This window comes from Rhinatrema bivittatum, chromosome 1, assembly GCF_901001135.1.
Source record: "Rhinatrema bivittatum chromosome 1, aRhiBiv1.1, whole genome shotgun sequence".
Lineage (NCBI taxonomy): Eukaryota > Metazoa > Chordata > Amphibia > Gymnophiona > Rhinatrematidae > Rhinatrema > Rhinatrema bivittatum.
The window spans coordinates 17,973,521-17,996,810 of record NC_042615.1 but is presented as its reverse complement, the minus strand read 5'-3'; the positions used below and the strand labels follow the sequence as shown (position 1 = coordinate 17,996,810).

The window sequence follows — 23,290 nt, the reverse complement described above, 5'->3', positions numbered from 1 at the left end:
TATTAAAATAATATATGAAGCTCAAATGATAATCCATTTCTGTGTTGCACTTGTTTATTTGTGATCATATAAAATGTAAATAATGTACGACTAAACATAAACACTATTATGTAGCATTACAGGGCAGAAACACATTTTTAGTACCTTTTTAGCATATCTGTAAGTTCTGTATAATGATTCACAGCATTTCAGTCAATACAAAAATAGCTTTAGCTTTTGTCTTGGTTTTCCATTAACTAGAACACTGACCATAATAACATATCAAAAAGAGAAAAGAGCTGTATAATTTGTTTGTAAATTATATAGTCACTTCCTTAATCAGAAGCTGGGCCACGTGCTATGTCAATGTTAAGGAGCTCCTTTATCTTATCATATAACACCAGCACTAATGCACCTCCTGTTCCACGAAGGATATTGGAGAAGGCGCCACGGAAGAAAGCTGCAAATCCTTCCTTTTTGGAGATCTTCACAAAGCAGTCAATAGTTCCTTTGAACTGACGATCCTTCTCACCACTCTGCATCCAATAAAAGGGCATATTATCAATACAAGAAACTGAATTAAGACTCTTGTAAACAGCCTCTTGTAGCTTAGTAGCCTTTCAAGTAACAGCAACAATTTAAGAGGATAATTCTGTAACATTTCACATAAGTTATCCAGCAAATTCTGTAACCCACTTAGACTGTCTTATGTCACATTAGGCAGGATATAAAAGATTTTTACATAAATGTATCCAGAAGTTACACCTGTTTTCAAGGGAAAAGTAAGCACTTAACGCATGAAATTCGATACCCGTGTGTTTATGCTTATGATTTTACAAAGAACTGCAAGATGACGCAAATGGCCCATTCTCAGTTCGCTCCCAGTCCATCTCAATAAAGGAATGGACTGGGAGGGAACTTCCCTAACCCACTATCTACTCTGCTCCCTTTTCCCCTCTCCTCCCTGACCCCTAAAATCCCTCTTCCTACCTTTTTTGTTTTATTTTAAAACTTACTTGCTTTGTTGAGCTGCTGTAAATTCTGCGCGCCAGCCAGGTGCCAGCATGCACTTCCCAGGGATAGAGCCTAATGGCTGCTGTCCCGGCCGGCTCCCGCCCAGACCCCGCCCCAGCCTGCCCCTTTCAAAGAGCCCTGCACTTTGCACGAACCGGGATATACGCGCATGGCCAGGCCATTTTCTAATGCGCTCGGCCCAGCCACATGCGTATCTCCTGGTATTTGCATGCGCCAGGCTTTTAAAATGTAGCCGTTAGTTTCCCTTTGAAAATTATTCCACAGAAGCTATCTGCACAAAATTACACCTGCTAAAATGCTCTCACAAATTTCCTATGAAATGTATGTGCCTATTTTTGAAAGCCCAATAATATGTGCATAAATCCTAGCCCCACCCTAACAGCATGTGGAGCTCAATGGACCTTTGGTCTTACCCAGTATGGAACGTCTCATGTTCTTAACTCCACCCTGGTAATACTTCCACTCAGTCTGGGTAAACTTACACATGAACTGGACATGTACACATAAGTTTATCCACATACTGGGTGGGCAATTTTATAAAACCCCATTTCTACAGGTAAAATAACTTGCTTTACCAGTAGAAATGCTTTTGAAAATTAATCTCTAAATGCATTTACAAAGTCTTGACTTTTTGTTTGGGGGGGGGGGGGTAAATACCAATTGAAATGCCAAACCATTTTCCTTATTTTAGCCTGGTCAACTAGTTCCCCACAATTTCATTTTGAAGATAATCAAGTCTTCTTTCATTGCAATGACTTTCACATATATTGCTGTTCACTCCAGGAAAAGTTCTGGCTTGCAATGAAACTACATAGCATCGCAACACAGTAGAGTACAACCAAACAGTCTTTCAGTATAGTTCCTCTAAAATATGTCAATCACATACTACTGAGACCTTCAACAATTTTGGAATCTACTGATCTCTACAGCAGAGATGCAGAGTAGAAAATGTTTCAGGAAGTTTTCCCATGCTTTAACTTTTCCATGGAAAATTTTCCATTTCTAAAAATCCATTAGTAACAATGAATGGATGTCAATGCAATTAGGAAACATGGCAATTTCAAGCTTTGAATATGTTTCAGCATAACATTTAAACCACTTTAAGGATTTATTTTATTTATTTATTTAGAGAATTGTATATACCAACAGCCGTTTGCACATCGTATCGGTTTACATATAACTTATAACTAATTGGCAATGCCATTACATAGAACAGGAACTAAGTGTACAATAACTAACCATAACAAGATAACCTGGATAACTGAGAAACTATTTACAGGATTCAATGGTATATACACCATGATTTGGTTAGAAACGGAGTCCATAAAATGATTGAGTATCTGGGGAGGCAAAAAAGTGTTACAGGATTTGCGAGTGAACAAAATCTTAGCAGAGTAGTGTAACAGAAATAGTTTTAGCAGGGGCGGGGGAGGGAGGGACAGCATGAGAAACTTAAATAATTGTTGAAACAAGGGGATGTGGTAGAATATTGTAATAGGTAATTCAAATCGGTGGTACTAGCTGCAGCTCTGTGGGTGGTCAGGCGGGTGGAAATCGCATGAAGGGTAGGTAAGCCTGTAGGAACAGCCAGGTTTTTAGCTTTTTTTTAAATTTAGGAGTGGAAGACTCGGTGCGTAAGACTCGGTGCGTAAATCTGGATGTAATTTTCAAAGCCACTTACATACATAAAACCCAGTGGTATGCATGTAAAGGAAGCTTTCTTATCTAGATACAGGGTTCTCCATTGACAGCAGGATATATTAACAATTATGCATGGGTGACATCATTTGACAGCACCAACATAGACCCAGCTTTCAGAACTTAGTAAAGACTTTACTGAGCATGTTCAGGAATTTCCGCATGCAGATGCTCAGTAAAGTTCCAGCATCCAACCCTGCCTCAGGGGAACATCCGTTTTCTTCCCAATGCTACGTTGGAGTTGTGGCATCGGGAAGAAAACAGATATTCCCCAGGCAGAAGTTACATTACTTCAAAACACAGCAAGTGTTGGGGTTTTGCTTATTTGTGATATATACCACCGATGGATATTCTATTTCAGTAATGAAGCAAGATAAGTGTACCATTTATTTTTTGAACACTTCATTATTACCGTTTTTGATGCACTATGACCGGTACATTTGATTTGAAAAAAACAACACTAGTAGCACCTATGATTATGCTGAAAACAATATGAACTGTTACCTGATACAAGGTGCCTGTAATCAAGAATTCGGTATGAGGTCTGTGGTTACATAAAATAAAGGCTGATGCAATATAGTGTGCTCATAAAGTCAAGCAGAGGAAAGGATTCCCAAGGAGATAAAGCGAGGTGACAAAACATTTTTCAGATATATCAGAGAAAGGAGAAAGTTACATAGTGGTATAGTGAAATTGAAAGGGGATAAGGATCAATGGGTGGATAGAGATGATGAATTAGCAGAAATATTAAACAAATACTTCAGTTCAGTGTTCATTAAAGAAGACCCTGGAGAAGGACCGTCACTAGACTATAGAAGGGGGTGGAGTAGACGAAACTCCATTTACGGAAGATAATGTATGGGAAGAGCCTGATGAGGTTCACGCCAGAATACTGAGGGAACTCAGAGATGTGCTGGTGGGTCCACTGTGTGACCTGTTCAATAGATCTTTGGAAAAGGGTGTAGTGTCTAGTGACTGGAGAAGAGCGGTGGTGGTCCTGCTTCACAAGAGTGGGAGCAGAGAAGAGGCTGGAAACTACAGGTCAGTTAGCATCACCTCGGTGGTGGGAAAATTAATGGAGGTTCTGCTGAAGGAAAGGATAGTGAACTATCTACAATCCGGTGGGTTGCTCGATCAGAAGCAGCATGGATTCACTAAGGGAAGGTCCTGTCAGATGAATCTAATTGATTTCTTTGATGGGGTGACTAGAGAACTGGATCAGGGAAGAGTGCTCAATGTAATTTACCTGGATTTTAGTAAAGCTTTTCATATGGTCCCACACAGAAGACTCATCAACAAAATGAGAAGCTTGAGAGTCAGCTCCAAGGTGTTGGCATGGGTTACAACTGGTTGATGTATAGAAGACAACGGGTGATGGTAAATGGAACCTACTCTGAAGAGAGAATGGTGTTAAGTGGAGTGCCACAGGGATCGGTGTTGGGACCGGTTCTGTTCAACATCTTTGTGAGAAACAATGCGGAAGGGATAGAAGGTAAAGTTTGTCTATTTGCGGATGATATTAAGATCTGCAACACAGTAGACATGCCAGAAGGAGTACAGAGAATGAGACGGGATTTAAGGAAGCTGGAAGAGTGGTCGAAAATATGGCAGCTGGGATTCAATGCCAAGAAATGCAGTCATCCAGCTGGGGTATGGTAATCCGAAAGAACTATATGTGTTGGAGGGTGAAGGGCTGATGTGCACGGAGCAGGAGACAGACCTTGGGGTGATAGTGTCTGACAACCTGAAGTCCATGGAGCCATATGACACGGCGATAGCCAAAGCCAGAAGAATGCTGGGCTGTATACAGAGAGGAATATCTAGTAAGCAAAGGGAAGTGATAATCCCCTTGTACAGGTCCTTGGTAAGGCCTCACCTGGAGTACTGTGTTCAATTCTGGAAACTGTATCTCAAAGGAGACAGAGACGGGATGGAGGCGGTCCAGATAAGAGCGACCAAAATGATGAGTGGTCTCCATCGAATGACTTATGAGGAGAGGTTGAAGAACCTGACTATGTATACCCTGGAGGAGAGGAGGAGCAGGGGTGATATGATACAGACCTTCAGATACTTGAAAGGTTTTAATGATCCATGGTCATCAACAAACCTTTTCCATTGGAAACAATTTAGTAGAACTAGAGGTCACGTTTTGAAACTCCAGGGAGGAAGACTTAGAACCAATGTCAGGAAATATTTCTTCACTGAGAGGGTGGTGGATGCCTGGAATACCCTTCTGGAGGAAGTGGTGAAGACTAAAATTTTGAAGGATTTCAAAGGGGCATGGGATAAACACTGTGGATCCCTAAAAGGCTAGAGGATGGGAATAAAGAAAAAAGCTTAACCGGCACAGAGCAGCAGTTACTACCCTTATGAGAAACATGGGGGTAACCTGCATGGAGCGGCAGTTATACCCTTAAGAGAAACATGGGGGTAACCTGCACGGAGCGGCAGTTACTACCCTTAAGAGAAACATGGGAGTAACCTGCATGGAGCGGCAGCTACTATCTTGGAAAGCTTGCTGGGCAGACTAGATGGACCATTTTGGTCCTTTTCTGCCATCATTACTATATTACTATGTAAAACCCCTTATGCAATAAGGGGATTAGCGCATCCAAAACACACATCCAAACCAGTGCATAGCTAATAGCACTCATCACATGTAAATTTATATTGATGAGGCTATTAGCTATTATCCACCTATGCAAAACAAAAGTACGCCCAACATGCACATTTTTACTCTCATAAATTAATGCCTGCCCAGAGCAGGCGGTAATTGTTGAGAAGCCTCCAAAGTTAACAGAAAAGCAGAAAATGCTTGGCAATATTAAGTAAGAGTAACCAAGAAAAGGAGTAAGGAGAAAAAAAATTAAAAAAAAAATGTTGCTGGTAGTCACGTTAGGAAAATGGATGCTCAATTAACGAGCATCCATTTTCCTAACCCATGGCTATGCACTAGGGATGCACAATTTACCCATGCATCTCCTTTTTACCGTGGCAGCTCATTTAAATATTAAATTGGGCACCCAGAAGAGGAGGATCGGTGCTTGTTAGGATATATTGCATCGGCCTGTAAGAAGGTAACTTTAAAAAAAGCGCGTGGGCATCCACACATATGCATATGGGCATGCAAGGGAACATACACTGGAATTTTAAATTGTGCATGCTATTCCACATGTAAGATTTAAAATATGCCAACTGTGCATGTGTTCCTAATTTTCAGAATAAGCTTCAGCAAATGTAATTTCATGTATCTTCCTTAGGACTTTGTCGGTTTTAAAGCACATTCGGGCCGATACAGTAAGGACGTGTAAGAAAGAGTGCGGCAGTGCCAGGTGTACCCTCATTTGCTGCGCGCATATTTTGGTTCGCATATCAGTATTCAAATTAGATGCAAATCCAAGTGGCGTCCAAAGCGCGTCAATGAAGCGGTAGACGTGCGCAATCCATCTTACTGTATACAGCGGTATACAGTGCCTATACAGTATCCTGGGTGCGCTGGTACCTGTCATTTCAAATGTCATTTGAAATGTCATTCCTCCAGGAAAGTGGATGGTTCTTTCCTACAGACCCCACTGCCTTGAGCGCCCGGCTGGACGTTCAAGCCGGACGTACGAGGTCGCGGCTTGGACATCCAGCCGTGCGATCAAGGCAGGGGGAAGACCCATGAATGTCTGTCAGCACTGAAGCAAGTACCACACACTAGTTACTCACCAAAATACTCTTTCTTAAGACCATAAGAACATGCCATACTGGGTCAGACCAAGGGTCCATCAAGCCCAGCATCCTGCTTCCAACAGTGGCCAATCCAGGCCATAAGAACCTGGCAAGTACCCAAAAACTAAGTCTAATCCATGCTACTGTTGCTAGTAATATTAAGTCAACTTAATTCATAGCAGGTAATGGACTTCTCCTCCAAGAACTTATCCAATCCTTTTTTAAACACAGCTATACTAACTGCACTAACCACAACTTCTGGCAACAAATTCCAGAGTTTAATTGTGCGTTCAAATGTGCCACATGCTAACTTCATGGAGTGCCCCCTAGTCTTTCCATTATCCGAAAGAGTAAAAAACCGATTCACATCTACCCGTTCTAGACCTCTCATGATTTTAAACACCTCTATCATATTCCCCCTCAGCCATCTCTTCTCCAAGCTGAAAAGTCCTAACATCTTTAGTCTTTCCTCATAGGGGAGCTGTTCCATTCCTTTTATCATTTTGGTAGCCCTTCTCTGTACCTTCTCCATCACAATTATATCTTTTTTGAGATGTGGTGACCAGAATTGTACACAGTATTCAAGGTACGGTCTGCCATGGAGCGATACAGAGGCATTATGACATTTTCCGTTTTATTCACCATTCCCATTCTAATAATTCCCAACATTCTGTTTGCTTTTTTGACTGCCGCAGCACACTGAATCGACGATTTCAATGTGTTATCCACTATGATGCCTAGATCTCTTTCTTGGGTAGTAGCACCTAATATGGAACCTAACATTGTGTAACTATAGCATGGGTTATTTTTCCCTATATGCATCACCTTGCACTTGTCCACATTAAATTTCATCTGCCATTTTGATGTCCAAATTTCCAGCCTCACAAGGTCTTCCTGCAATTTATCAAAATCTGCTTGTGATTTAACTACTCTGAATAATTTTGTATCATCTGCAAATTTGATTACCTCACTTGTCGTATTTCTTTCCAGATCATTTATAAATATATTGAAAAGTAAGGGTCCCAATACAGATCCCTGAGGCACTCCACTGCCCACACACTTCCACTGAGAAAATTGTCCATTTAATCCTACTCTCTGGTTCTTATCTTTTAGTCAGTTTGCAATCCACAAAAGAACATCGCCACCTATCCCATGACTTTTAACTTTTCCTAGAAGCCTCTCATGAGGAACTTTGTCAAACGCCTTCTGAAAATCTAAGTATACTACATCTACCGGTTCACCTTTATCCACATGTTTATTAACTCCTTCAAAAAAGTGAAGCAGATTTGTGAGGCAAGATTTGCCTTGTGTAAAGCCATGCTGACTTTGTTCCATTAAACCATGTCATAAGAACATAAGAAAATGCCATACTGGGTCAGACCAAGAGTCCATCAAGCCCAGCATCCTGCTTCCAACAGTGGCCAATCCAGGCCACAAGAACCTGGCAAGTACCCAAAAACTAAATCTATTCCATGTTACCATTGCTAATGGCAGTGGCTATTCACTAGGTGAACTTAATAGCAGGTAATGGACTTCTCCTCCAAGAACTTATCCAATCCTTTTTTAAACACAGCTATACTAACTGCACTAACCACATCCTCTGGCAACAAATTCCAGAGTTTAATTGTGCGTTGAGTAAAAAAGAACTTTCTCCGATTAGTCTTAAATGTGCCACATGCTAACTTCATGAAATGCCCCCTAGTCTTTCTATTATTCGAAAGAGTAAATAACCGATTCACATCTACCCGTTCTAGACCTCTCATGATTTTAAACACCTCTATCTTATCCCCCCTCAGTCGTCTCTTCTCCAAGCTGAAAAGTCCTAACCTCTTTAGTCTTTCCTCATAGGAGAGTTGTTCCATTCCCCTTATCATTTTGGTAGCCCTTCTCTGTACCTTCTCCATCTGAATGTCTTTCTATATGTTCTCTGATTTCGATGTTTACAACACTTTCCACTATTTTTGCTGACACAGAGGTCAGGCTAACCGGTCTGTAGTTTCCCGGATCGCCCCTGGAGCCCTTTTTAAATATTGGGGTTACATTTGCTATCCTCCAGTCTTCAGGTATAATGGATGATTTTAATGATAGGTTACAAATTTTTACTAATAGGTCTGAAATTTCATTTTTTTAGTTCCTTCAGAACTCTGGGGTGTATACTATCCGGTCCAGGTGATTTACTACTCTTCAGTTTGTGAATCAGGTCTACCACATCTTCTAGGTTCACTATGATTTGATTCAGTCCATCTGAATTACCCATGAAAACCTTCTCCATTACGGGAACCTCCCCAACATCCTCTTCAGTAAACACCGGAGCAAAGAAATCATTTAATCTTTCCGCGATGGCCTTATCTTCTCTAAGTGCCCCTTTAACCCCTCGATCATCTAGTGGTCCAACTGATTCCCTCACAGGCTTTCTGCTTCGGATATATTTTAAAACGTTTTTACTGTGAGTTTTTGCCTCTACAGCCAACTTCTTTTCAAATTCTCTTAGCCTGTCTTATCAATGTCTTACATTTAACTTGCCAATGTTTCTATTTTATCCTATTTTCTTCTGTTGGATCCTTCTTCCAATTTTTGAATGAAGGTCGTTTGGCTAAAATAGCTTCTTTCACTCGCCTTTTATCCATGCCGGTAATCGTTTTGCCTTCTTTCCACCTTTCTTAATGTGTGGAATACATCTGGACTGTGCTTCTAGAATGGTATTTTTTAACAATGACCACGCCTCTTGGACATTTTTTACTTTTGTAGCTGCTCCTTTCATTTTTTTTCTAACAATTTTTCTCATTTTATCAAAGTTTCCCTTTAGAAAGTTTAGCACGAGAGCCATGGATTTGCACACTGTTCCTCTTCCAGTCATTAAATCAAATTTGATCATATTACGATCACTATTGCCAAGCGGCCCCACCACCATTACCTCTCTCACCAAGTCCTGTGCTCCACTGAGAATTACTGTTACGGTCCCCACCGCTTCCTTCCCCGTTGGGCTCGGGCTCTCTTACCTTCCCGCGGACGAGGATCCCCTGCTCCTGGACTGCCAGACTGCGTGGTTCCCGTGCTTCCCTCTGAAGACTCCTCGCTAGGCCCTGACCGTGCTTCACTCAAACCGGGGCTCTCTTGCCTTCCTCCGCTCCACAAAGAGGGACGCCGGTCCCCACCCGGGCCCAGCCGCATGGCTCCGGCCTTGCCTCACGAAAACGCCGCCGAAGCCTCTCTGGACTCCGCGCACGAGGGCTGGGTACTTCAGCCTCGGTACCAGGAAGTGCTGCTCCGCCCCCGAGGTAATGTCACGCTGCGGCTAAAGTATATAAGCAGACTCCGGACTTCCTCACTTTGCCTTGCAACGAGGTTCACACAGTTCCTCTGTGCCTGGAGTTGCTGCTTATCCTCCGTCTCGCTGCTGATCTTTGATTTGACTTCTGCTTGTTTCTGACGATTCCCGCTTGCCGCCTGCCTCGACCCTGGTCTGCCTGCTGACTCCGGACTACGCTTCTGCTGCTGATTCCTGGCCTTGACTCCGGCTTGTTCCTGACGATTCCCGCTTGCCGCGACCCTGGTCTGCCTGCTGACTCCGGACTACGCTTCTGCTGCTGATTCCTGGCTTTGACTCTGGCTTGTGCCTGACGTTCCCGCTTGCTGCTTGCCTCAACCCCGGTCTGTTCCTCGACCTTGGACTCCAGTCTTGCTGCTGATTCCGGAGGCCCGCTCCCAGTGTGCTCCTAACTTCCGGCTGACCTCGTCCTCGGCCATGGCCCTGCTGGGCCCTTGACCTCAGGACTTTAGTACTCTGGCCGGCCTAGGCCCAGTTCTCCTTGCGGCCTCTGCTTCTGCCCACGGACTATTTCGGACTCTGGGCTCTAGTCCTTGGTTACCTAGTTCTTGTTCCACTGCGGGGCAGCTACTTCCTATGTCTCACGCCTAAGTCCCTGCGGTCGGTCCCTATGGGTGCATCCTGGGGGGCACCGCACCGCGCGGGTGAAGTCCTCAGCCCTCCATCACCCCCTCTGCCTACCGGCCTCACTCTTACCAACCTCCTGGCCGGCCCAAGGGTCCACGACTCCGCTTGAACGCAACAGTTTGCAAGGCCATGGACCCGGCGGAGGGGCCTAGTCTGCAGGCTATCCCAGGCATGGCACTGCGACTTCAACAACAACAACAGTGTCTGGAGGCACTGACCACCACCGTAGAACAATTATCCACTCGACTGGAGGCTGGCACTTCAGAACCGCCTCCAGCTCCAACGCCAGCTGCCAGCCTAGCCGTGATCACACAGCTCCCTGCTCCTACTCGTTTCTCAGGGAGTAGCACTGCCTGCCGGGGTTTTCTCAACCAGTGCTACGTCCGTTTCTCGCTCTTACCGGCTCAGTTTCCCTCAGACTCTGTGAAAGTCGCCTATATTTTCTCTTTGCTCAATGGAAAGGCGCTCAACTGGGCCTCGCCCTTGTGGGAGCGCGGCGACCCTATCTTGCACAATTTGGAACAGTTCATTTTAAACTTGCGACAGGCCTTCGATGATCCAGCTCGCCTGGCGACCGCCTCCTCTGACCTGCTACAGCTGCGGCAGGGTTACCGCTCGTTGGTGGAGTACGCCATTGAGTTCCGCACGATTGCCATAGAACTAGGCTGGCGTGAGGACAGCTTAAAGGGTATCTTCTTCAAAGGCCTAGCAGCCCGGATCAAGGACGAGCTAGCTGCTAGAGATATTCCTGATGACCTGAACGACCTCATCGACCTGGCCGGTCGAGTTGACCGGAGACTCCAGCAACGGGCAAAAGAGGGACGTTCATTCCGCAGATCTCCCACCAGCGCCACCACGTCTTCTAGACCCAGCCTTCCCAGATCTCCGCCCAAGTCGCTTGCTGCCGCTCCTGCTTCTGAGGAACCTATGCAAGTAGGTCGCTCCCCACTCTCGCCAGAAAAAAGAGCAAGACGCCGCACCCAAGGACTTTGCCTTTACTGTGGCGGTAAGGGACACTTCCTTGCACGATGCAAGGAGCGTCCGGAAAACGCTCGAGTCTAGGAGGTTCTGAGGGGCTACTACTAGGCTGTGCTGGTTCAGCTCCTCAATGCACAGTTCCCGTAACCTTGATATACCCCGGAGGGTATTTCCAGACCATGGCTTTTATTGATTCAGTTGCAGAAGGGAATTTTATTCTGCAGGACTTAGTACGGCAATTAAATTTGCCCACAACGCCCCAATGCCCGCCACTGCGTGTCATTCGCAGCACCATGCTGCCAGGGGTCATCTCTGAGTCTACTACCCCTCTGACGCTCCAGACTGGTATTCTTCACTCCGAGGAGATCACGCTCCTCGTACTGGAGAAAGCTGTGCACCCCATCGTCCTCAGGTTACCCTGGCTCCAGCGTCACTCTTCAGCTATCCAGTGGGACACTCTCCAACTCACGCAGTGGAGCCCGTTCTGCTTCACTCATTGCCTCAAAAGACTTCAACCACATCAAGTCTCATTGCTCACTACTGCGGTACTAACGCCAGTGCCCTACCGAGACTTGGCTGAGGTATTTTCCAAGGAGAAAGCAGAGCTACTTCCCCAACACCGACCTTTCGACTGCGCCATCGACCTACTGCCAGGGAAAACTCCTCCTCGGGGTCGTGTCTACCCTCTCTCGCTCCCTGAAACTCAAGCTATGTCACAATACATCACAGAGAACCTAATTAAGGGGTTTATCCGCCCCTCTCGCTCGCCTGCCGGAGCAGGCTTCTTTTTTGTCGCCAAGAAGGATGGGTTCCTCCGGCCATGCATAGACTACCGGGGGTTGAACGCTATCACAAGGAAGGACCGATATCCCCTGCCACTAATCTCGGAACTATTGGACCGGATACAAGGGGCCAAGTGGTTTACCAAACTCGACCTTAGGGGGGGCCTACAACTTGGTCCATATTCGCCCTGGCGACGAATGGAAGACGGCCTTCAATACCAGGGACGGGCATTATGAATATAGGGTAATGCCTTTTGGACTATGCAACGCTCCAGCCGTCTTCCAAAATCTCATGGACGAGTTACTGAGAGAGATGCTAAACTCCTATGTCATAGTCTGTCTCAATGATGTCCTCGTCTACTCCAAGGACCCAGAGTCCCACCATTGACATGTTCGTCAAGTACTTCAAGTCCTTAAGGATAATCACTTGTATACCAAGCTGGAAAAGTGTATGTTGGATTGTGAATCCTTGCCATTCTTGGGATATATAATATCCTCAACCGGATTTCAAATGGATCCCGAGAAAGTTGCTGCCATCCTCAACTGGCCCCAGCCCACTGGACTTAGCTTTGCAACGATTTCTAGGCTTTGCTAATTTCTACAGACATTTTATTCCCCATTATTCACGCCTGGTGGCTCCCCTTACAGCTCTAACTCGTAAGGGAGCAGATGCTAGGTCTTGGCCCGACATCGCTATCCAAGCTTTTGAAAAACTCAAACAAGCCTTCCTCGCTGATACCTGCTGCGCCACCCTGATCCCCAGCGTCCATTCATAGTGGAGGTGGACGCCTCTAATCTCACTGTTGGAGCCGTGCTCAGTCAGCACTCACTTGGGGGACAACTACTTCCTTGCTCCTTCTACTCTAGAAAATTTACACCCACTGAATGTAACTATAGCATAGGAGACAAGGAACTTCTAGCAATAAAACTAGCTTTCGAAGAATGGAGACAGTGGCTGGAGGGGGCACTCCACCCCATTACCGTTTACACCAATCATAAAAACCTTGAATTCCTCTCACAGGCACAAAGACTGAACCCTCGACAGGCTAGGTGGTCGCTCTTCTTCAGTCGATTCAATTTTTCCCTGCACTATCAACCCGCCAGCAAGAACGTCAAAGCGGATGCCCTGTCAAGGCTCTCCGAACCAGAAGAGGACACTGACCCTCCTCGGTTTATCTTAGACCCTGCCAAAGTCCACATAGCCACTACTACCATCCAGTCCCAGGACCGAACCGTTGTGCCCAAACGCTTGCGCAAGAAAGTGCTAACTTGGGCTCACGACTCCCTAACGGGAGGCCACACATTATTATTGGTGGCCCAATGTGCGCAAGGACGTTCGCACATATGTCAGCTCGTGCCCCACCTGCGCCAGGCAAAAACCCCCAGTCGGAGCTCCCTGGGGCCTGTTACAACCACTCTCGGTACCCACTGAACCCTGGACACATCTAGCGACAGACTTTATGGTGGACTTACCCCCCTCTCTGGGGAACACAGTGATATGGGTCACTGTTGACCGCTTTTCTAAAATGGCCCACTTTGTGCCCTTACCCAAGCTCCCGTCAGCTCCTGAACTAGCGCTGTTGTTCGCACACCACATCTTCCGTCTGCATGGGCTGCCCATGGACATCGTCTCGGACCGAGGCCCGCAATTTACGGCCCGGTACTGGAGGGCCCTGTGTAAGTGCTTCAAGGTCCAACTTAGCTTCTCAACGGCCTTCCATCCACAGAGCAACGGCCAAGCCGAACGGATGAACCGCTCTTTAAAGACTTTTCTCCGAACCTTCGCAAAGGAAAAGCAAAATAATTGGGCCAAGCTCCTACCTTGGGCTGAGTTCTCGTACAACAATCAAGCCCACGCAGCCACAGGAAATTCTCCGTTTCAAGTTGTTTATGGGCGGCAATTAAAACCGCCCTTACCCTTGGTGATCCCCACGACCTCTCCAGCAGTACATCTATCAGCTCAACGCTTGCAAGCTCTTTGGAAAACCATCCAAGATAAGCTGATGGCCGCTTCTTGCGCTGCGAAACGAGTTTCCGATCGACACCGACGCCCAGCTCCAACCTTTCAGTCTGGAGATCGTGTCTGGCTCAGCACCAAAAACATCCACCTCAAATTACCTTCTAAAAGGCTGGCCCCCAAGTTTTGTGGGCCCTTCCGCATAGCCGAAAGAGTGGGGCTAGTGTCCTATCGACTAAGACTTCCTTCCTCTATGCGCATCCATAATGTTTTTCACGTTTCGCTGCTGAAACCACTGTTCCTCTCCCGCTACCATCGTAAACCTCCAGAGGTCACCTCCCCAGCGGTAACTGATGACACCACATTCCAAGTCCGCGAGGTGGTTGATGTCCGTTTCCACAACCGACGTTGGGAGTACCTCCTAGCCTGGAAGGGTTGTGGAGACGAAGAGAACACTTGGGAGCCTGCCTGAAATATTTTGGACAAATCCCTCCTCCAACAATTTCATCTAGATCATCCCGGGAAACCTGGACCTCGAAAGAGGGGGCGTAGAAGGGGGGTACTGTTGCGGTCCCCACCGCTTCCTTCCCCGTCGGGCTCGGGATCTCTTACCTTCCCGCGGAGGAGGATCCCCTGCTCCTGGACTGCCAGACCGCATGGTTCCCGTGCTTCCCTCTGAGGACTCCTCGCCAGACCGCATGGTTCCCATGTTTCCCTCTGAGGACTCCTCGCTAGGCCCTGACCGGGCTTCACTCAAACTGGGGCTCTTTTGCCTTCCTCCTCTCCACAAAGAGGGATGCCGGTCCCCACCTGGGCCCAGCCGCATGGCTCCGGCCTTGCCTCACAAAAACGCCGCCGAAGCCTCTCTGGACTCTGCCCACCTCGACGGCCTCGCGCGCGGGAGGGCTGGGTACTTCAGCCCGGGTACCCGGAAGTGCTGCTCCGCCCCCGAGGTGATGTCACGATACGGCTAAAGTATATAAGCAGACTCCGGACTTCCTCACTTTGCCTTGCAACGAGGTTCACACAGTTCCTCTGTGCCTTGAGTTGCTGCTTATCCTCCGTCTCGCTGCTGATCTTTGGTTTGACTTCTGCTTGTTCCTGACGATTCCCGCTTGCCTCGACCCTGGTCTGCCTGCTGACTCCGGACTACGCTTCTGCTGCTGATTCCTGGCCTTGACTCCGGCTTGTTCCTGACGATTCCCGCTTGCCGCCTGCCTCGACCCTGGTCTGCCTGCTGACTCCGGACTACGCTTCTGCTGCTGATTCCTGGCCTTGACTCTGGCTTGTGCCTGACGTTCCCGCTTGCTGCCTGCCTTGACCCCGGTCTGTTCCTCGACCTTGGACTCCAGTCTTGCTGCTGATTCCGGAGGCCCGCTCCCAGTGTGCTCCTAACTTCCGGCTGACCTCGGCCTCGGCCGTGGCCCTGCTGGGCCCTTGACCTCAGGACTTTAGTACTCTGGCCGGCCTAGGCCCAGTTCTCTTTGCAGCCTCTGCTTCTGCCCACGGACTATTTCAGACTCTGGGCTCCAGTCCTTGGTTACCTAGTTCTTGTTCCACTGCGGGGCAGCTACTTCCTACGTCTCACGCCTAAGTCCTCGCGGTCGGTCCCTACGGGCGCCTCCTGGGGGGCACTGTGCGGGTGAAGTCCTCAGCCCTACCGGCCTCACTCTTACCAACCTCCTGGCCAGTCCAAGGGTCCACGACTCCGCTTGAACGCAACAATTAGATCTAAAATTGCACCCTCTCTCATTGGTTCCTGAACCAATTGCTCCATAAAGCTATCATTTATTCCATCCAGGAACGTTATCTCTCTAGCATGTCCCGATGATACATTTACCCAGTCAATATTGGGGTAACTGAAGTCTTCATCTAGACAGGTGCAGGACAGAAAATGAAGTTCCATTCAAAATTCAAACGTGTATTTATTATATAACTGAATTTTCATAGTTCATTCAATACGGCAACTCCTTCAGGTAAACAAAGAATATTTTAAATACTTGTCCCCCGACACGGTCCGTGTTTCGTGTGAACTGCATCAGGAGGGACCGCAGTATATTATGATCTACAATAAAACGATACATATCAAAAATGGAACAAAATAGGCTGCTAAATAGGTGTTAAATAGATCTGACTACGAAACTGAAGTGCTGAGACAACTGGGAGACATGTCTTTTTACACCCCACTACCTGCGGACCCCACGGAGGCTTTGCTCCTGGAGATTAAATCTACAGTACAAATGGCTCTAGACGCACGTATCATTACGAACAAAGAGGCTAGATTTTTAGTAGCATCCCATCCAGTTATGCCACTGTTTTATACCCTTCCAAAGGTGCATAAATCCTTGACAAATCCTCCGGGTCGCCCGATAGTCTCTGGCATTGGCTCCTTATTAGAGCCGTTGTCCCAGTTTGTGGACGTTTTCTTAAAACCACTTGTACCTTGTATTAAGTCATATGTGAGGGATTCCTCTCATTTTATGTCTATGTTGGAACAGTTAGAGATTACCCAATCCAACTTGTTTCTTATTACCCTCGATGTGGTTTCTCTTTATTCCAACATACCACAACTTGAGGCACTGACAGTTATTGAGAGGGCATTGAACACTCGCCCAGTCCCACACCAGGTCACTACCGCTTTTTTGGTACAATTGGCAGAGATAGCGTTGACAAAAAACTTTTTTCAATTTAAGGACCAAATTTACCAACAAAATAAGGGGACTGCGATGGGGGCGACAATGGCCCCGAGTTTGGCGTGCCTGTATATGGACGACTATGAAACATCTAAGATTTATACGTCGGATTGGTCTTCTTTTATTAATTCCTGGTTTCGTTACATTGACGATATTTTCATTATATGGACGGGTACTGATATACAGTTTTATGTATTTTTTGACTGGGTTAATTCTTTGAATCCCCACATTCAATTTAATTACAATATTCATCCCACACATATTTCTTTTTTGGACGTCTCCATTCTCTGGATGGGGGACCATTTTCAGACCTCACTGTACCGTAAAGACACTGATCGGAATACGTTACTGGCATATAATAGCTGCCATCCTCGGGCTCTTCGTGAGAATATCCCGACGGGGCAATTTCTAAGATTGCGTCGCCTTTGCTCAAACCGCACTGACTTTCTCTCACAAGCTCAAATTCTATCGGCCCGGTTCAAGGCAAGGGGCTATCCTCCTCGGGTCATCAAAAAAGCGTTTAAACGCGCATTATACACGCACCGGGAATGGCTCTTTATATCCCCCACGGCCACTGAGGATACATCGCTGAACTGCATCCTTCCATTCTCTATAGTTGGGAGGACTGTAGTTAACATGATTAAGAGACATTGGGCAGCCCTTTCCCTCAACACTCTGATGCACGGATCACTTCGGTTCACTTTTAAGAGAGGGACTAATTTACGGGACCGACTGGTTCATACAGCAAGTCGCCCTAATGATCCGAGATCTGATAGGAGGGGTCAGCATTCCCCTTGCAGTCATTGCGCTATGTGTCGACATACAGAACCTCTGAGGGAATTTGTACACCCCAAAACTGGACGGGTATTTAAGCTGTTTTCCAATACTGACTGTACAACTAGAGGGGTGGTCTATGTGGTTAAATGTCCTTGTCCTTTGTTATACGTGGGTAAAACCTCGCGTATGATAAAAACAAGGATTATAGAGCATTGCTGTAATATTAGATCCTCCAGGATTGACGAGCCTCTTGTATCACACTGGCTCCAGGCTGGCCATTCCATCGATGCTCTCTCCTTCCTGGTCCTGGAGGTGGTCGCATGTCCCCAACGAGGGGGAGACTTTTCCGGGATGCTAGGACGGAGAGAGCAGCGCTGGATTTTCACATTGGATTCAGTTTTCCCCAATGGCTTAAACAAGGAGATCGAATGGTACCAATTTTATTAATAGCCTATTAATTCGACATGTGTGTGGCTGTGCGCTCTGGCGTTCTCCAGCTTCTCGCGAGAGGTTTTCCTTTCGCGCCTTTTTTCCTTTTAAATGGCTGTCATTGCTATAGGGCGCTCGCGCTCCTGTGATCTCTTTAAAGGTATGTACCTGTTACGTTACATCTGTATATATATATATTTCTTCGCAGCCTATTTTGTTCCATTCTTGATATGTATCGTTTTATTGTAGATCATAATATACTGCTGTCCCTCCTGATGCAGTTCACACGAAACACGGACCGTGTCGGGGGACAAGTATTTAAAATATTCTTTGTTTACCTGAAGGAGTTGCCGTATTGAATGAACTATGAAAATTCAGTTATATAATAAATACACGTTTGAATTTTGAATGGAACTTCATTTTCTGTCCTGCACCTGTCTAGATGAATACTTGCTTATGTGCAAGGTTGGCTTCTGTTGATTGTTTGGTAACTGAAGTCTCCCATTATTACTGCACTACCAATTTGGTTAGCTTCCCTAATTTCTCTTAGCATTTCACTGTCCGTCTCACCATCTTGACCAGGTGGACGGTAGTACACTCCTATCACTATAGTCTTCCCCGACATACAAGGGATTTCTACCCATAAAGATTTAATTTTGTATTTAGTCTCATGCAGGATGTTTATCCTGTTGGACTCTATGCTATCCCGGACATAAAGCACCACACCTCCTCCCGGGTGCTCCTCTCTGTCATTGCGATATAATTTGTACCCCGGTATAGCACTGTCCCATTGGTTATCCTCCTTCCACCATGTCTCTGAGATGCCAATTAAGTCTATGTCATCATTCACTGCTATACATTCTAATTCTCCCATCTTACTTCTTAGACTTCTGGCATTAGCATACAAACATTTCAAAGTTTGTTTTTTGTTTGTATTTTCATTCTGCTTTTTAATTGATAGGGATAAGTTAGAATTTTTTAGCTCAGGTGGGTTTTTAGTTACAGGCACTTGGACTATTTTTCTAATTATTGGAACCTCACTGTCGGGATGCCCTAATTCTAATGCATCATTAGTATCCTTTGAAGATACCTCTCTCTGAACCATGTGCTGCTGAGCAACTCTCGGCTTTCCCCTTTGTTCTACTTTAAAAGCTGCTCTCTCTCCTTTTTAAAGGTTAGCGCCAGCAGTCTGGTTCCACCCTGGTTAAGGTGGAGCCCATCCCTTCGGAAGAGACTCCCCCTTCCCCAAAAGGTTCCCCAGTTCCTAACAAAACTGAATCCCTCTTCCTTGCACCATCGTCTCATCCACGCATTGAGACTCCGGAGCTCTGCCTGCCTCTGGTGACCTGCGCGTGGAACAGGGAGCATTTCAGAGAATGCTACCCTGGAGGTTCTGGATTTAAGCTTTCTACCTAAGAGCCTAAATTTGGCTTCCCGAACCTCCCTCCCACATTTTCCTATGTTGTTGGGGCCCACATGTACCACGACAGCCGGTTCCTCCCCAGCACTGTCTGAAATCCTATCTAGGCGACGCGTGAGGTCCACCACCTTCGCACCAGGTAGGCATGTTATCAGGCGATCGTCACGCCCACCAGTCACCCAACTATCTACATTCCTAATAATCGAATCACCAACTACATCGGCTGACCTAACCCTTCCCTCCTGGGCAGTAGGCCTTAGGGAGATATCCTCAGTGCGAAAGGACAATGCATCACCTGGAGAGCAGGTCCTTGCTAAGGATCCATTCCTGCTGTACCTGGTTGATGCTCTCCCATCATGAGACCTTCTTCCTCCAAGGCAGCACCAGGGCTGCCAGTCTGAAGTTGGGACTTGACTACTATGTCCCTGAAGGTCTCATCTATATACCTCTCTGTCTGCCTCAGCTCCTCCAGGTCTGCCACTCTAGCCTCCAGAGATCGGACTCATTCTCTAAGAGCCAGGCGCTCTTTGCATCGCATGCACATGTATAACTTCTCACCGGTGGGTAAAAAATCATACATGTGACACTCTATGCAAAAGACTGGGAAGCCCCCCTCTTGCTGCTGGACTGCTGCCTTCATCTCAATTTTGATCAATTCCTAGTTAAGTTTTAGTTTGCTATGGGACTAGGAATGTGTCTAACGTCCTTTAAATGTATTAGTGAATTCACTATGGGGCGGATTTTCAGAGCCCTGCTCGCGTAAATCCGCCCAAAACCGGGCGGATTTACGCGAGCAGGGCCCTGCGCGCCGGGAAGCCTATTTTACATAGGCCTCCCGGCGCGCGCAGAGCCCCGGGACTCGCGTACATCCCGGGGTTCTCGGAGGGGGGCGTGTCGGGGGGCGGGGCCGGAGCGCGCGGCGTTGCGGGGGCGTGTCAGCAGCGTTTTGGGGGCGGGTACGGGGGCGTGGCTACGGCCCGGGGGCGTGGCCGCGCCCTCCGTACCCGCCCCCAGGTCGCAGCCCGGCGCGCAGCAGGCCCGCTGGCGCGCGGGGATTTACGTCTCCCTCCGGGAGGCGTAAATCCCCCGACAAAGGTAAGGGGGGGGGTGTAGACAGGGCCGGGTGGGTGGGTTAGGTAGGGGAAGGGAGGGTAAGGTGAGGGGAGGGCAAAGGAAAGTTCCCTCCGAGGCCGCTCCGATTTCGGAGCGGCCTTGGAGGGAACGGGGGGAGGCAGCGCGGCTCGGCGCGCGCAGGCTATACAAAATCGATAGCCTTGCGCGCGCCGATCCAGGATTTTAGTGGATACGCGCGGCTCCGCGCGTATCTACTAAAATCCAGCGTACTTTTGCTTGAGTCTGATGCGCAAGCAAAAGTAGGCTGATCGCGCTTCTTTTAAAATCTACCCCTATGTGTCTGGTAGTTGCCTACCGGGGTCTGAACGAATTCTCAATAAAGTTTTTGTTGATGTTTTGTTTTGTTTTTTTAAGTGGCACCTGCCTATAAATTAAGGGATGAGCTAGGGGTGGGTGGGCAAGGGGTGGGAGGGTTGGGAAATCCAAACAGTCTAACTTCAGTTAGTCAGCCAGAGTGACTCACTGCTCTCTTGATTAACAAATGTTGGTACCTATTCAAACCCAATCACACTACCTCAACACCTTTCCAAGGTGAGTAACTGAGCTGAACTATTCAACCTTTTTACTTAGGTATACACTGCTCCTAGCTTATTTCTAGCTTCTGGCTACTTTTTGGGTTTTGTTTTGTTTTTTGTTAATACACTCAGTTTTAATTAAATACAAACATTCGGTTATTTAAAAGTCTGCAGAACACTCAGTTCTGCAAACTTTTAAAAATAAACACACTACCTACTGCTTACTAGCTACCTTATTGACTGACTAACTTGTTTATTCACTGCCTTTCTATTAAAAGCACAAACACACTAAATAATATTCCCAAATAGTTAACTTTGCCCCCATACTTTAAAAAAAGACAATGTCCCAAGCAAAAACTTACTGATTCCTTTCAGCCACCAGCAAGGTGATCCTCTCCTCTCAGTGTTCCCACTGGAACACATGTGCAGCTCCAGCTCCTTCTCCAGTTCCAGGGACTGGCTGCACAGGCTGGAGCGTCCGAGCCGTGACCTCGGACGCTCCAGCCGGGCGCTCAGGTCGCGGCGTGCGTTCATGCATCTTCCCGCTGCCTTGAGTGCCTGGCTGGACGTCCAAGCTGAGCGCTCAAGGCAGCGGGAAGGTGCATGAACGCACGCCGTGACCTTGGATGTCCAGCCGGGTGCTCAGGTCGCGGCGTGCGTTCATGCACCTTCCCGCTGCCTTGAGCACCCGGCTGGACGTCCAAGCCGGGCACTCAAGGCAGCGGGAAGGTGCATGAACGCACACCGTGACCTCGGACGTCCAGCCGGGCGCTCAGGTTGCAGCGTGCGTTCATGCACCTTCCCGCTGCCTTGAGCGCCCGGCTGGACGTCTAAGCCGCGACCTCGGACGTTGAATTTCAGCTGGTCGTTTGGAAACGATATATCGACGACATTTTCATTCTGTGGAGAGGTGACAATGACATTTTCAAGTCCTTTCTACAGTGGTTGAACTCCTGTAATTATCATCTTCGTTTTACAGCTGAAATTCAACGGGAATCCATTTCCTTCTTAGATATAAGGATCACCATGATTGATGGCAAATTTATAATATCACTATATAGGAAGCCAGTGGGGCAAATTTTAAAAAAGTACGACCGCGTGTACTTTTGTTCGCGCGACCGGCGCAAAGAAGAGTACGCAGGATTTTAATAGATACGCACAAAGCCGCGCGTATCTTTTAAAATCCGGGGTCGGTGCGCGCAAGGCTGCGCAAAATCGGCAGCCTGTGCGCGCCAAGCCGCACAGCTTGCCTCCGTGCCCTCTGATTTCAGAGCGGTCTCAGAGGGAACTTTCCTTCCACCACCCCGCACCTTCCCCTCCCTTCCCCTCCCTAACCCACCCCCCAGCCCTATTCTAAACCCCCCCACCTTTGAAAAGTTGTGCCTGCCCAAGGCAGGCGTAACTCGCGCGCGCCGGTGGGCTGCTGGTGCGCCATCACCCGACCCGGGGGCTGGTCCGGAGGCCTCGGCCATGCCCCCGGAATGCCCCTGGGCTGGCACCACGCCTCCCGAAATGCCCCCGAACGTCGCGCTGCCCCCGACACGACCCCTAGCAAAGCCCCAGGACTTACGCGCATCCCAGGGCTTGCGCGCGCTGCCGAGCCTATGTTGAATAGGCTCGGCGCATGCAGGGGGAGCTTGGGGCATGTTTTTGGGGGGTATGCGCGTATCTTACGCGCGTACCTCTTTGAAAATCTGCCCCAGTGTGTTCTAACACTTATTTGCAATTTGACAGTGATCTTCCTAAGAAATTCAAATTAAATATTCCTGTAAGTCAGTTCATTCGACTCACTCTAGATTGCTACGTAAACGTTTCTTGGCTCGTGTTTATCCACGTTCAAGTGTACGAAAAGCTTATTTGCGGGCAAAATTTTCCCAAAGAGAGTGGCTGTTTCTCCCACATACAGAAGACGACACCTCCTGCCATACTTGTGTTTTACCATATTCTTCAGATACTCACCTGATTCGACAATCGATTCTTAAATACTGGCATGTATTGCAAATACATGATGTTTTTCACACTCCTCCATGTATCACTTTTTCATGTGCAACCAATTTAAGAGTCATGTTGGTGAGATCTGATTGTTCCATTTCTTCAGATTTAAATGACATTTTACAAGGGTCACATTCTCCATGCAATTACTGTTCAGTTTGATGTCGATTCAGGACTCACTCACTGTCAGTTCTGGTTACAGGATTAAACTGAAGTACAGAACCACATGCCT

General features: G+C 47.3%; 1 protein-coding gene across 2 annotated transcripts in view; it reads right to left on the bottom strand.

The window, feature by feature from the left end:
- Nucleotides 1-32: 32 nt before the first annotated feature.
- SLC25A31 (solute carrier family 25 member 31) overlaps nucleotides 33-23,290 on the bottom strand; it is a 281,298-nt gene continuing 258,040 nt past the window's right edge. For both annotated transcript variants that reach the window (XM_029589803.1, XM_029589892.1), the window contains one exon: nucleotides 33-515. In XM_029589803.1, coding sequence (XP_029445663.1) covers nucleotides 315-515 — 201 coding nt within the window. In that variant the 3' untranslated portion in view covers nucleotides 33-314. The remainder of the gene's footprint in view (nucleotides 516-23,290) is intronic.